At 39.2% G+C, this 14,505-nt stretch overlaps 1 protein-coding gene across 3 annotated transcripts in view; it reads left to right on the plus strand.

Moving 5' to 3' along the window:
* Positions 1-14,505, plus strand: part of XPNPEP3 (X-prolyl aminopeptidase 3) — an 84,454-nt gene that overhangs the window by 18,029 nt on the left and 51,920 nt on the right. For 2 of the 3 annotated variants that reach the window (XM_049884470.1, XM_049884471.1), the window contains exons 2-3: positions 1,837-1,953; positions 12,936-13,343. In XM_049884470.1, coding sequence (XP_049740427.1) covers positions 1,837-1,953; positions 12,936-13,343 — 525 coding nt within the window. Of the gene's footprint in view, positions 1-1,836; positions 1,954-3,190; positions 3,308-12,935; positions 13,344-14,505 lie in introns of those variants that run through there. The other variant, XM_049884472.1, reaches the window with a different exon arrangement.

Below are 14,505 nucleotides of genomic sequence, written 5' to 3' on the forward strand. Positions count from 1 at the left end.
CCAGGGGCCATACTCTTGAGGTTTCTCCAGTCTCTGTCAGACCAGTAAGTCTGGTCTTTTTTGTGTATGTGTGTGTTAGAATTTTATTCTACATTTTTCTCCAGCTCTGTCTGGGACCTTCTATTGCGATCCCTCTCAGAGCAGTTGGTAGTGGTAGCCAGGCACCATCTAGTTGTGCTGGACTCAGTCTGGTGGAAGCAATGGTAGTTGTGGTCCATGAGTCCTTTGAACTAATCTTTCCTTTGTGTCTTTGGTTGTCTTCATTCTACGTTGTTCCAGAAGGGGTGCTGACTTCTCATTTGTAGGGATAATAATGCCTACTTTGTGAGGCAGTTAAAAATCCATCTCCCTAATTTGGCATACAAGACTTTCCATGGTCTGAGCCCTACCTCTCTGTTTTTTTTCACTTTCCTCCAGCAACACTGACCTGCTGGTGCAGTAGGCTGCTCTTGCCCTCTGCACTTTGAACGTGCTCAAGACTTTCAGTGTGCTGGCTTGTTCCCTCTGTCTGTCTCTCTCTTTTCCTGTCCCTTTTCCCCTTTTTCTCTCTCCTCGGCTCCTCTCTACACACATGCACACACACATACATACGGTGCCTTCTATATTTCTCCTTAGTTTGACTAATCTCTAGTCAGATTAGGCATCACCTACTCTGCAGCCTGCACTAACACCTTTTAAATGCTCCTTTGTGTTCCCGGAGCACTGTGGCCTCTGTCCTTGTACCCATCTCACGGCATTTTAATAGTCTGTGTGCTCTCACAAGCCACCACTGTGTTCACCCTGTTGTCATGCTGTTTTGTCTTGATTCTGCTGGACTGTGCGTTCTTGGAGGTCCAGGGCAAATTAAATAATAGTCTTGTCTCAGTCTTGTGCATTCCCCAGTACTGGGCTCCCACATATATTCAATAAGTCATTGTCGAATGAATGCTAATAATAGTAACGTTTCTTGTGTACTTGCTATGAGTGGGAGTCCTGGTTGTGTCGTCGTTAAGCACTCAGCTGCTAACTATAAAAGTTGTGGGTTCAACCAGGCACTCCACGGAAAGATGTGGCAGTCTGCTTCCGTAAGGATTGTGGCCTTGGAAACCCTGTGGGGCAGTTCTGCTCCGTCCTATAGGGTCACTATGAGTTGACTGAAAGGCAGTCAGGTTTGGTTTAGTTTACTCTGGGTAAACATTTTTCATACATTATTTTTTCTCGGCTTTAACATTCCAGGATTGAGTGAGATAGCATGTGCACATTTTCTCATGCTTAACACATTCTCAATAAAAATGTTAATTCTCTTATCCTGAATTTTAGGTAGCAGCTTCAAGTTGCTTCTGTGAAATCCTTTCTGAACCCTCCCTTGCTTTTGTTTCTTTTTTTCTTTTTGCAGAGGTTTTTATTCATACCTTAATTATATTATATGTATATTACCTCTTTTAGTATAGCCGACTAAGGTCCTTAAGGGTAAAGACAGCCTCATTTCTTTAGGGCCCAAAACAGTGGAAAAACCAAAGCTGGACCAGGTGCCGTCGAGTTGATTCAGACCCACGGGGCCCCGTGTGTTTCAAAGTAGAACTGTGCTCCTTAGGGTTTTCAACGGCTGTAATCTTGCGGAAGTCGGTCGCCAGGACTTTCTTCCAACACGCCTCTGGGAGGGTTCAAACCACCAACCTTTTTGTTAGTAGGAGAATGTCACCTGGGCCCCATAAATACTGAGGGAGCGAACGACAGAAATACTAATTTGCTTTATTCTGAAACACCCAAACTACTGGTGATGGGTGTGTATGTACGTATCCCATGAAGACGGTCCAGATTCTTTGTTCCATGCCATCCTTTTTGTTCTTCCTTCAGGGTGCATGTCATGTTCACCGCGGAAGTACTCCCTTCAGCCTGTCCCAGAGAGGAAGATTCCAAACCGATACTTGGGCCAGCCCAGCCCCTTCACACACCCACACCTCCTGAGGCCAGGTAATGCCTGTTAACCGTGGTAACCATCTCCCTGCTTGGGTGGTTTATCTGGAACCTGCTGTTCAGTTGAACTTTTTGTTCTAGATTTGCACTGTCCAATATGGTAGCCGCAGATGTGGCTACTGAACACTTACAGTATTGCCAGTGCAGCTGAGGAACTGAAATTTTTATTTTATTTTGTTTTAAGTTGAAACTTAAATAGCTGCATGTAGCTAGTGGTACTGTTTTGGACAGTGCTAGTCTAGAACATAATACAGTAAACCTTACAGTTCAGAATAATTAGTGAAAAATACATATTTCAGGATATTTTGAAGAAAAGTTCTATCACTTTCTAAGGCGTGGTTTCTAGATCTCTGTCTTCTAGTGTTCTGTTGATTTCTTGCAAACTACTCTGTTAAAGCATTTTAGAATGTTTTTCTTGAAAGTGTTAAAAATGCTCATTTCAAACTTCTAACCAAAATTTCTGTGTAAATGATACAAGATTTCCAGAGCCGATTGTCACGGCTTTGAGAGGTGGTATCCCAGTTGATAAAGGTGATACAGAAACTCGATAAAGGTTACTGTTTTTTTTTTCTGCTGTTTAGATCCCATTGTTGTTGCCAGAACACGTGTCATCCCCATTGCTCAGACTAAGACCTAAAGTTTCTTAAAAAGACAGTTAAGGGGTACGCTAAAGGGAATGGGTATCATCCCAAAGAGGTAAACCAAATGTTATATAGAAAAAGCAGTCCCATTTTCAAGGAAAATTAATTATTGTGCTTCCGCTGTGGGGAGTTATTGGTAAATCTACACTTACTATGTAATCATATATACTGAAACAGTGATGTAACCGAGCCTATGCCCTGAGATGACCTTTTAGTGACATACCAGAGTGTCAGACAAAATAAAAGATGTTACCCATGAAACCAGTGCCCTGCTTAAAAATCATCAGTATGAGATCAAAAGGTCAACAATTACTCAAAAGCAAAGATGAGAAGATAAGGGGCCAGGGAAACTAGAGTACTGGAAAGGGAACTAACTGAACACAATTAAGAGAATGTTGACACATTGTGATAAATGTAACTAATGTCACTGAGCAATTTGTCAAATGGGAACCTAACTTGCTGTGTAAGCTTTCACCAAAAATTCAATAAAATGTTATTTTAAAATAATAATAATGATGTAAATTGCCTTTAGAAACATGTTACTCTTTCACTGTCTCCACTCAGTGAATGATACCAGTGTGTCTCAGTGAGGGCTTCCTTTTGGTGATTCTTCATCAGACTGGAATTCCTGCTGGGAAGTCGGCTGAGACTCAGGAAATGCAGCTCACCACTGAAACACACAAGAAATCAGAGTTTTTCAAAGCTGTAAGGTAAGATTAATAGCAATCAAATTGGTATCACCTTAAGCTCTTTCCCTACCCTATCAACCTGCCTGTATCTTCAATCGAAAACAAAAAAAAGTAAAATTGATCGTAAGTTTTACCAGCTTTGAAAATGATTGATTTCTTGTGGTGAGATGCTTTTACATGGTGAGCTGCATTTTTCAGGCCTTGACCTAATAATCATATTGTCAAGAGGATGGCCCCTGTGTCTAGACTTTTGCTGTGTATGTTATGTGCATGTTGACTCTATATTAAAATAAATACAGATTCATACATGCTCACATATGCATGTCTTTATATCAACTATGGGAGAAAGGGGATGCCTGTCTCCTGGACACAGAATTTTAGATATGGGATGGTAGTAGATACAATTGTGAAACCATCAGTGTTTTAAACTTTAGAGAAATCATTGGATACTGTACAGAGAGGCAAAAACTCTAAGTACCCAATGTCTTAATCATCTGTCTTTATCTAGAGATGCAAGGCTTGTAGAAGTGTTAAAATGATTGTGGGGCAGAGGAAGGAGAAATTTTAAGAAAAAGTAAAAGGCTTTTATTTATTTATTTGAATCTCTTTGACAGAGCCAGAATCAGTTTGTTAGTTTAAGGCTATAAAATTCTGTCGTCTTTTTCTTGGTTTGCTCCAAACAGTCTCATGTTTGGTATAGTTATTTGGTATTACTATGTATACTTTGCAGTACTTCAAACTTTTGGAAAACATTTTAGTGGAAATGGGAACATTTCAAATGAAAAACACTTCAATAAATATATGTATGAAAAATTATAGAATATAATTAAGCATACTTTTTAAAAATTCCTTGGTGTAAAGCCACTGTTGAGATTTTAGTATATGTATCTTTCTAGACTTGTTTCTTACGTAGAAGCACGTCTGTCTGCGTGTGTCTATGCATACCCTTTGTATACTGCTCAGTTATTTCCTTAAATCCTAAAAGTGAAATTGCTAGGTTAGTGCCTTCTGGATTTCTCCTTGTTGTTCCTATCCAAGTTTCTTGAAACAGCAATAGCTTGGTAAATATTCAGCAGAATGATACAGGCAATAAAGGAGTTCTCTTCTGGCTGCTGCTGCGTTAGCTAGCACATAGAGTCAGATTGACTCCCCCAAGTTCTCCTAGTGATTTTCCAAACTTATCACTTCCGTAAATCTGAGTGTTATAGACCATTTCTGTGTTTTATGACAGTGCCATCCCTGTGCTAAGGACTGTTGTCTATAGAGACAGAAAATGTCAGTTCAGCCCCTGTGATCACTGATATGCACTCTAGTTGTCACCCAGAAAAAAAAGGAATTATTCTTTGTAGAAAGGCAAGTGGCATTCTGAGCTGTATAGTATTATGAAGTATGAATAATAAAAACAAGTCTTTCCTCACTGAACACTGAGAAATCCAACTGAAAGAAGTCGTAGTACAAAAATCATTTCAAGTTTGAAGAATAAAACACTTAGAAAAAAAAATTTTTATTAAGAGGTCAAAATTGACACACAAGGAAATGCACAGATCTTAAATATGCAATTCAGTGAGTTTTGACAAAGGTATATGTCAATATAACCCACATCTCAGCTTAACACATAGAACATTTCCATCACCCCAGAAAGTTCCCTTGTCACCCCTCCAGTCAGTCCTCAGCAATATGGGCAACCACCGCTCTGGTTTCTGTCACCATAGATTGTTTTGCCTATTCTTGAACTTCATACAAATGAAATCATACAGTATATACCCTCTCTGTTTGGCATGTTTTGCTCAACATATGTAAATACAATCTATTCAGGGTATTTTTATTATTTATTTGGCCATTTCATATCTTCAGAGGTCTGTGCTTTATAAAGCCAATACTTACTAGTTTGTTTCTTCCCCCCATTCTCCAGTTGCATAGTAATAGATCATTTTTTGAACTACTTGCTTACACATAGTGAAAACTACCAAGCTAATATTAAACAGAATTGTTTTTAAAGACCTGCTGTGTTAAAATCCTTATCTGCTTAGTTTCAGGAAATAGTTAAATTACGTACCTAGATTGTAGCAGAGACCTGTATCTTTCCATCCATTGTCAGACTTTGTAAAAGTTTCTTCTCTGAATTTTCTGCTTGGCCAATAAAACATGAAGAACATTTTTCTTGTTCTCTTGAGGTCAAATCTTAAGTGTCGCGTAAGAGCTCTTTTCCTTCTTGGCTACAGAGTCTTGGAATTGATTGTGAGACTTTGTTTGCTCTCACAGAGTCCAGCTTTGACAGCTTGTCTTCTGGCTGGTTCAGTAAGCTTCTCAGAATAGCCCCTTCATCCTTAATTGATTCCACCTTGACAAAATACTTCGCTTCTTAATGCTTTACAATTTGACAAAGTTGCCAGAATGTCTATTCAGATACGGTTTTATCAGAAGAAATTCAGGCCAGACTGACTCCAGTGGTTAGTTCTATGACCAAAGGCCATAACAACTGCCAAGTTTACTTCTGGGGTTAAAGTTCACTGCTTTATTGTACCTTTTTTTTTTTTTTCCTTCAAATGAAATAAAAGGGGGGGGATCTTTTGCCTTGGGTAATTTTCCTGCCATGACTGAGAGTTCTTTGCCATTTTGAGATTTCAGACGTTCAGAAGCATTTAGCTAATGATCATTCCATATTGTTGGTAATTAGTAGGCTTGGGAAGTAGAGAGTGTTTTTAAATATTTCTCATAAATAGAGCTATCTGTACGAAATTGGATTCAGCAGAGAGGGGAATGCCTTGAACGTTGTAAAAGATAGTTTTCTAATCCTGCTTTCGTTTTCAAAAAACTGAAATCTTTCTGTAGAAGTTACTTTCTGATGAATATATGTGTATACTCTGTAATTAATGAAAATGAGTTAAGAGAGAAATCATTAAAACCATGAATTTTCTTCTCATCTTCCAGAGTTTAAAAAAAAAAGTCACAAAATAAATTGATTTATATGTTTTTATTTCATGGATTGTAGCTGTGAAATAGCCAAAAGCAAAGCACAGGAAAGGGAGAAGGTAAAAAGACAGGAAGAAAAAAAAAAAAAGATCCAGTAAGCTGCTGTTCTAACCAGCCTCTGCCTAAAAGAGTATTTACTGCTTGGGCATATTAAGAACCCTTTCACGGTAGGTGAAAATGGCAGGCGTAACATGGAGAGAAACAGTGTGCTGTTCTTCAGCTCTGGTACAAAGTTCAGGGTTCTGGCCAAGAGCCTTAGCCAGCTCAGTCCCGAGAGGAGAAATGGACGTGAGCTCTCCTAGGCCGACTCTGTTGCTTTGCCTGATTCAAACGGGCCCATGAGGCCCTCTCTTTTTTATTTCTTACCAACTTCATCAATATAGATGTATTTTCTTCTTATTGTAGATAAGAGTAAAGGGTTAATATTTTATTAATGAACTGTAAACTACAGAATTTACTGGAGACATAAACTATACGTAGGTAGAACAACTAGACAGTTCCGGGGCAGTCATAAACAACCAAGTTATGTGTACTAAACGTGAGTAGTAAGAAAATCCAAAAGTCTTTGACCTAGCAATTTCTCTTCTGGGAACTATCCCGTAGAAACAAAAGCACCAGTACCTAAGGACATAAAAGAACCAGGATATAGATACAAAAATGTTTATTGTAGCATTGCTTATCGTGGCAAAAAGCTAAAAACAATATGAATACCCACCACTAAGGAAATGGCTCAATAAATTGTTATATCCACCCTAATGAATATTATAGACCCATCAAATGGAATGGATTGAAGCTATACCAGATGACTTGGAGGGAAGGATTTCCGTAAGGTATTGTTGTGTTAGAAAGGCAAGATACAGGATGGAGTGTATGATACCATTTTTGTTAAGCAGTACCCGTTGCCGTCGAGTCGACTCCGACTCATAGAGACCCTATAGGACAGAGTAGAACTGCCTCATAGAATTTCCAAGGAGCGCCTGGTGGGCTTGAACTGCCAACCTTTTGGTTAGCAGCCGTAGCTCCCAACCACTACACACCCAGGGTTTCCAATAGTGGCGACCTAAAATAAAACCCCAAATGCATGTGTATGTGTATATGACTATATAAATATTGATAAATGTTGGAAAGGATACATACTAGATTATTTACATGGAGGAGATGTCGACGATGGGTAGAAGGAGGGCAAGGGGTGTGAGGAGCCAAGCAGTGAAAGGGGAAAAAAATACTTCACTATTGAAAGAGTTCAATGTGATCTGATTACATTTATGTACAACTATAGGATGTGTATGTATATGGAAATGAAATTGTTAACTTTGCTTTTTAATAATTCAAAGGGACAAGTAAACATGATCTGGGCTAGTCAGGAAAGCCTTTTGAATGAGAAGAATCTAAAAACAGACATTGAGTCCAGCGTCTTAGAGTAAAATTATCATGGAGGGGGAAGAATTTTCAAAAAGGAGACACATTGTAAGCAGTGTCATCGGGAAAGAGCAAGTTGGACTTAAGACATAAGAAGGAATGGATTACAGAATAATTTGGGGGAATGATAAAGTTGGCCAAGACACAAAAAACTACATAGATTATAAATTCTACTTTTATGAAATCTCCACAATAGGTAAATGTAGAGAGACAGAAAGTAGATTAATGGTTGCCTGGGACTAGGGGCTGGGCTGCTAACCAAAAGGTTGGTAATTCAAACCTGTCAATAGCTCCACGGGAGAAAAGATCTGGCAGTCTGCTCCCATAAAGATTACAGCCTTGGAAACCCTATGGGGCAGCTCTACTCTGTCCTTTACGGTCGATGAGTCAGAATCAACTTGAAGGCAATGGGTTTGGCTTTTTGGGGGGTTAAATGGTCGTATCTATGACTATACTAAAAAACACTGAATTGTACACTTTAAAGGGTAAATTTTATGTTGTATGAATTATATATCAATAAAGCTATTTTTAAAAAGAAAAAATAAGAGCCAGATAAATGAGTCCCCTGGTGGAGAACATTAAAATCGGGGACTCAGACTTTGAACCTGATCTAATGGGCAACAAAGAAGCATTATAGGTTATGGACGTGGAAGGGATTTTCTGTCGTTTCCCTTTTTTATCTGGACTTTATTTGTAAAAGTACATACTCATTGAAATAGACAGACCATCACTATAAAAAGTGTGATTCTTTTCTAAATATTTTTCCATTTCTTTTTTTTTAAGTACTACTAGGATCATATTATCCTTCTTCTTCTGTAACTCACTTTTTCATACAGCGGTGTTTCGCAGGTATCTTTTCCTATTTATAAGTGGTGAATAATGCTCCTTTTCGCTGCCCATGGTAGTTTTCAAGCTGTGTCCCTGGGGTGCCATAGAGAAACCTCAGGGCACTCACCACTGCTAAGGGATGAGAGAGATCGAGTGAATAGGCAGTGCTCTTTGTTTTACACATTGGACTTCCACCTAGGATTTTGCTTGCCAAAAGGGTTCCCCTGGCCAAAAAAAGGGACCAAGTGCATCATTCCTCTTACCTCCTGCTTTATCCACTTTAAAAAACTGCTGCAGAAAACCTTTCAAGATAAACAGCATCTAACTCAGCTTGTCTGTTATTTGTTATTTTACTAGGATGTATATTAATTTTTGGAGCCCTGGTGGCACAGTGGTTAAGAGCTCAGCTGCTAACCAAAGGCTGGCAGTTCAAATCCACCTGCTCCTTGGAAACCCTATGGGGCAGTTCTACTCTGTCCTATAGGGTTGCTGTCTTAGTCATCTAGTGCTGCTATAACAGAAACACAAGTGGATGGCTTTAACAAAGAGAAGTTTATTCTCTCACAGTGCAGTGCGCTAGAAGTCTGAATTCAGGACAGCAGCTCCAAGGAGAGGCTTTGTCTCTCTGTTGGCTCTGGAGGAAGGTTCTCGTGATGCATCAGTCTTCCCTTGGACGGGGAGCATCTCAGCGCAGGAACCTCAGGTCCAAAGGACACGCTTTGCTCCTGGTACTGCTTTCTTGGTGGTATGAAGTCCCTGTGTCTCTTTGCTGGCTTCTCTCTCTTATATCTCAAAAGGGATTGACTTAAGATACTACCTAATCTTGTAGAACTCATCAGTATAACTACTGCTAATCCATCTTAGCACATTATAGTGGTAGGATTTACAACATACAGGAAAATCACATAAAACAATGGATGGTCACACAATACTGAGAATCATGGCCCAGCTAAGTTGACAGATATTTTGGGGGGGAAACAGTTCAATCCATGACAGTCGCTTTGAGTTGAAATCAACTCAGTGGCAATGGGTTTGGGGTTTTTTGGTTATATTAATTATCAGAGCCCTGGTGGCACAGTGGTTAAGTGATACAGCTGCTAACTAAAAGGTCAGCAGTTCGAATCCATCAGCCACTCCTTGGAAGCCCTATAGGGCCATTCTGCTCTGTCCTTTAGGATCGCTAAGGGTCAGTATCGACTCAATGGCAACGGGTTTGGTTTATATTAATTGTTATTAAGATAGTATATTAGTTTCTGCTGATAAGTGAGTTTCAATTTAAACATACATTTGAATCTTCATAGCAGCAAAAAAAAAATTTTTTTTAAACACCTCAAATTTCCATCAGCAAGAGAATGAATAAACAAAATTGTGGTCTATCCACAATGGTAAATGAAAGAGCTACAGTTGTAACCTGTCAACATTAAAGAAGCTTAAAATCATAGTGAAGAAAGTCACAGGTAAAAATGTATAGTAAGATTCTACTATATTAAAAAGTTTAATATCAGGCAGAATAAAAATATATTTTATATAGGTACATAAATTTATAGAATTATTTTTATAAAAGAAATGACTAAGATAAAATTCTGGATAGTGGTTACCTCTGGAGGTGATGTTGGAGGTTGGAATTGAGAGAGGTTACAAAGGGCCCTCAACTGTGTTGATAATCCTTGAACTGAGTTATAGGTACGTGGGTTTTTTGTTCTTTAAAGATCGGTTCATGCACTCTTACGTGTATGATATATTCCACAATAAAAGTTTTTTTTTTTTTTAGAGGCAACCTAGAGTCAAGGATGGTTTTTTTTTTTTTTTTTCACTTTTCTCAGTTTAGTTGCCTGTACACGATAAGGTTATTATTTATTTATAAGAGTGGTATATTCTTATAGAAAATTTAGAAAATAGAAATAAATAAGAACATAGCACTCATCAGCAATCTTACCGTTAAAAGATACTATTTTTAACATTTTGGTACACGGTTTATCTCTGCGGGGTTTTTCCTGTTTTTATATATTTATTTTAAAAGTTTTTACAGAAGTGAGATTATTATACTTAATATTGCTTTGCCGTGTGCCCCTTATAAAGCTTTAAAAAGTGAATTTTATCTTAAGCAAATCACATCTACATGTTAGATGCTATTGGTGCTTATCCAGTTACTAGCCGCATAGCCTTGGGCAAGTTACTTACCCTTTGGGTCTTAGTTTCCTCATGTGGAAATGTTGTTATAAGGATTACCTTATTGCCACGGGTGAAGCATTTAGACAACATCTGGCATGTGATAAGCACTCAGTCAAGGCTTTTCATATTTTTTTAAAGAGGCAGTAGAGCATTATGGTTAAAATCACCAATTTAGATCCAGACTGCCTGAACTCAGATCCCAGCTCTGTCATTTCCTAGTTCTGTGACCATAGGCAAGGCACTTAATCTCTCTGTGCCTCAGTGGCCTTCTTTGTAAAATGTGGTTGTATTGGGTGTATTAGATATCTATTGCTGTTTGACAAGTTACTCCTGAACTCAACATCTGAACATAATAAGCATTTATTATCTTACACAGTTTCTGAGGGTCAGAAATCTGTGAGCAGCTTAGCTGAGTGGTTCTGAGTCAGGATCTTACATGAGGTTTCAGTCAAGCTTTTGGCTGAGGCTAGAGTCATCTGAAAGCTGAACTGAGCTGGAGAGTCCTTTTCTAAGACAGCTCATGTGGGTATTGGCAAGAGATTTCAGTTCCTCATGGTAAGGGCCTCTCCGTAGTGCTGCTCATGCCACGGCAGCTGGCTTCCTCTAGAGTAAGTGATCCAAGAGAAAGAGAGCAAGTGCCCGAGACAGAAGCTGTAGTGTCTATTATAAGTTAATCTTGAAAGTGACATGTCGTCACTTACGCTATATTCTGTTGATCATAAAGACCAGCCCTGCTACAGTGTTGGGAAGGGAACTACACAAGAGTGTGAATAGCAGGAGCTAGGATTCATGGGAGCCATCTCGGAAACTGGCTACCACAGCAAGTAATGATAGTAACTTAAATGATACATGTTAATAACTTAGAATAGTACCTGACTAATAGTGGTAGAACTTTCACCTTCCATGCAGGAGACCTGAGTTCAGCTCCTGCCACTGTACTTCGAACACAGCCACCATTCGTCATCTGTCAGTTGGAGGCTTGCATGTTGCTCTGATGCTGAACAGGTTCCAGCAGAGCTTCCACAGTAAGACAAACGAAGAAGAACATCCTGGCAGCCTACTTCCAGAAATCAGCCACATAAACCCAATGGATCACAATGGTCTGATCTCATTGTGCATGGGTTCACCACAAGTTGGGGGCGACTTGATGCCAGCTGACAACAATAACAAACAGTCAATAAGCATCAGATAATATTTTACTATTATTAGTGTTAAGTGTAGGCTGAGGGATGCAGCTTTTGTGACTGACTGTTGTAGTAACACTTGCTTAGGAACTTAAAGTAAGAACAAGCATAATTTCCATTGCATAGGGAAATCATTCACCTCGTCATCCCTGGGCTAGCAGCCAGGCAGTCTGCTAGGTACTAATATTAAGAACTAATACGTGGTGCTTCACAGCAGGCTCTTGATCTGGGGCATTAGGGGACCTTGAAATTGTATGCCAAAAGTTTGTATATGCCTATGAGCGGTTTACTGAGCAGGATGAATGCATACCTTTCAACATATCCTCTAGGGAGTCTTCAAATCCTAAGAACCACATTCCTTATCTAGTTGGAGTCTCATGACAGCCCTAAGAGATGGGTGATATTATTAGGGTTTTTAAAGGACAGAAAGATGGGCCTGACCCTCGAGTCACTGTTAATACAAAGGTAGAGAGTGACAAACCATATTCAAAAGGTATTATTTTCCCTCAGGAATTCAGAAGGAAGAATTTATTCCAGCTCTTGAAGTTGGAGAATGTTTTTTGGTGTTTAACTCTGTTAAAAACTATAGATCATTTGACAATATTTATCAAATGCATGCTATATTCCAGTTATTATTCTAGGCCCTGAGAATATAGTATTGAACAAACAGGCAAAAATCTATATACCCTCATGAAGCTTACGTTCTTTTGGAGAGGTCATATGGAGAGAATGCGACCCTTTTCCACAACTCATACATTGAAACTTAAAGGCAACTTTGATTAAATGCCTGACACTGCCTTCCACAAAATGGTGTGGTGTTCAGTAATGTTTGACTGAATGGGTAAAAGAATGACCCAGAGCTGGAAAAGATCTTAAGGGGTCATGAGCCTAGTTTGCAGGCAGGACCACATTTAACTATTATCTTTCCCAAATTTTTGCAGTGGAATGGAAATTTGCAACCTGTGTTATCTCTTAGAAGCTGTGAGGAGATTTGACATAAATTAAGAGCTGAACTACCTGTAGCTCTTTGGCACTTTAGAATGCAAACCATCATTGTTATTTACTGTTTCTAGGAGAGGTGACTCCAGGACTATCCCAGGTGGAATATGCACTTCGCAGACACAAGCTAATGTCTCTGATCCAAAAGGAAGCACAAGGGCAGAGAGGGACAGACCAGACAGTGGTTCTGCTGTCCAACCCAACATACTACATGAGCAACGATATCCCCTACACTTTCCACCAAGACAACAATTTCCTGTACCTGTGTGGATTCCAAGAGCCCAATAGCATTCTGGTCCTGCAAAGCCTCCCTGGTAAGCAGTTACCATCTCACAAAGCCATGCTCTTTGTGCCTCGGAGAGACGCCAGTCGAGAACTTTGGGATGGCCCACGATCTGGCAGCGACGGAGCAGTAGCTCTAACCGGAGTGGACGAAGCCTATCCGCTAGAGGAATTTCGACATCTAGTACCGAAACTGAAAGGTAACAGGTGGGAGCAGAAGTCCAGTTACAGGCCACATTGGGGTTAAAACCTGCCTTACCTTCACCATCAAGTTTAGACAAAGTTCTCAGTTTGCTAAAGTGATTATCATAGCAGCGTTTCCCTGACCACCACGAAAGGAGCGTAAGTCTTCACAAAAGCCTGGGCTACTTTATAGGTTGCATGAATTCGTTTGATAGGTCTTCACTAGATGGTTCATTCACAGAGACTGTCTTAACTGTTCCTAGTTTGAAATCTCAGAGAATTATTTTTTAAGTGGAGATGGGCATGGACCACTCTTCAAGATTACTGACCAGACTATTGACCACTTCTTATCAGAGGACCACCACTTCTTATCTAAACACTTTGCAGACTCTTCAGAAAGAGGCAGTATTCTCAAAGAGTGATCCGTGATGGTTCACCAGCTCAGCATCCCCTGGGAACATATTAGAAATAAAGATACCAGACCCATCCATACCCACTGAGTCAAACCTGAACAAGATTCTCAGGTGATTGATGTGCACGGGAAGGTTTGAGAAGCACCACTTTAGATTTCACAAATCAGCTTTTTAACAAACAAATGAGAACTTATGCCTTCAGCTGAGTTCCTGCCCCTCAAAGTAGTCACTTTCTCTGTGGTTATTCTGGTGAAATTACAGGCACTCAGAACGTTTTGGGATTCCTCTTCTGGAACTTTCTTCAGATCCAGTGCCACATTGTAAACTATCCTCAGTGACTGTTATGAATCTTCAGGCTTGGAAAGCATTTTATTTTTTGAATCATCCAAAAGTCACTTAAAGCCAAATTTGGTAAGCAGGATAGATAGGTCAAGTTGGAAAATAAGAGTTTTTGACAAAAATGATGTAGGGTTTTAAAGTTTTAGTCTGATTTTCTTATGCTTTATAAGCTCATTCCTGAAGGCAGCTTCTAAAAGAGAACCCCAAAAATGTTTCCAACAAAACTCATTTGAATGTGTAAATTCTAATATGTTTGATTGGATTATTTTTAACACTTTATAGAAATATTTTCTGTTTTACAGAGAGAATTACCCAGTTTAACTAGCAGAACTTTTTTATGTCTTCTAAGTATATACATAAAGGCACAGAATCTTTTTTTTTTTTTTTTTTTTTGTAGCTTTTAGATTTCTTGAATTAGTTGCTGGCT

Source organism: Elephas maximus, chromosome 4 (genome assembly GCF_024166365.1).
Source record: "Elephas maximus indicus isolate mEleMax1 chromosome 4, mEleMax1 primary haplotype, whole genome shotgun sequence".
NCBI classification, from domain to species: domain Eukaryota; kingdom Metazoa; phylum Chordata; class Mammalia; order Proboscidea; family Elephantidae; genus Elephas; species Elephas maximus.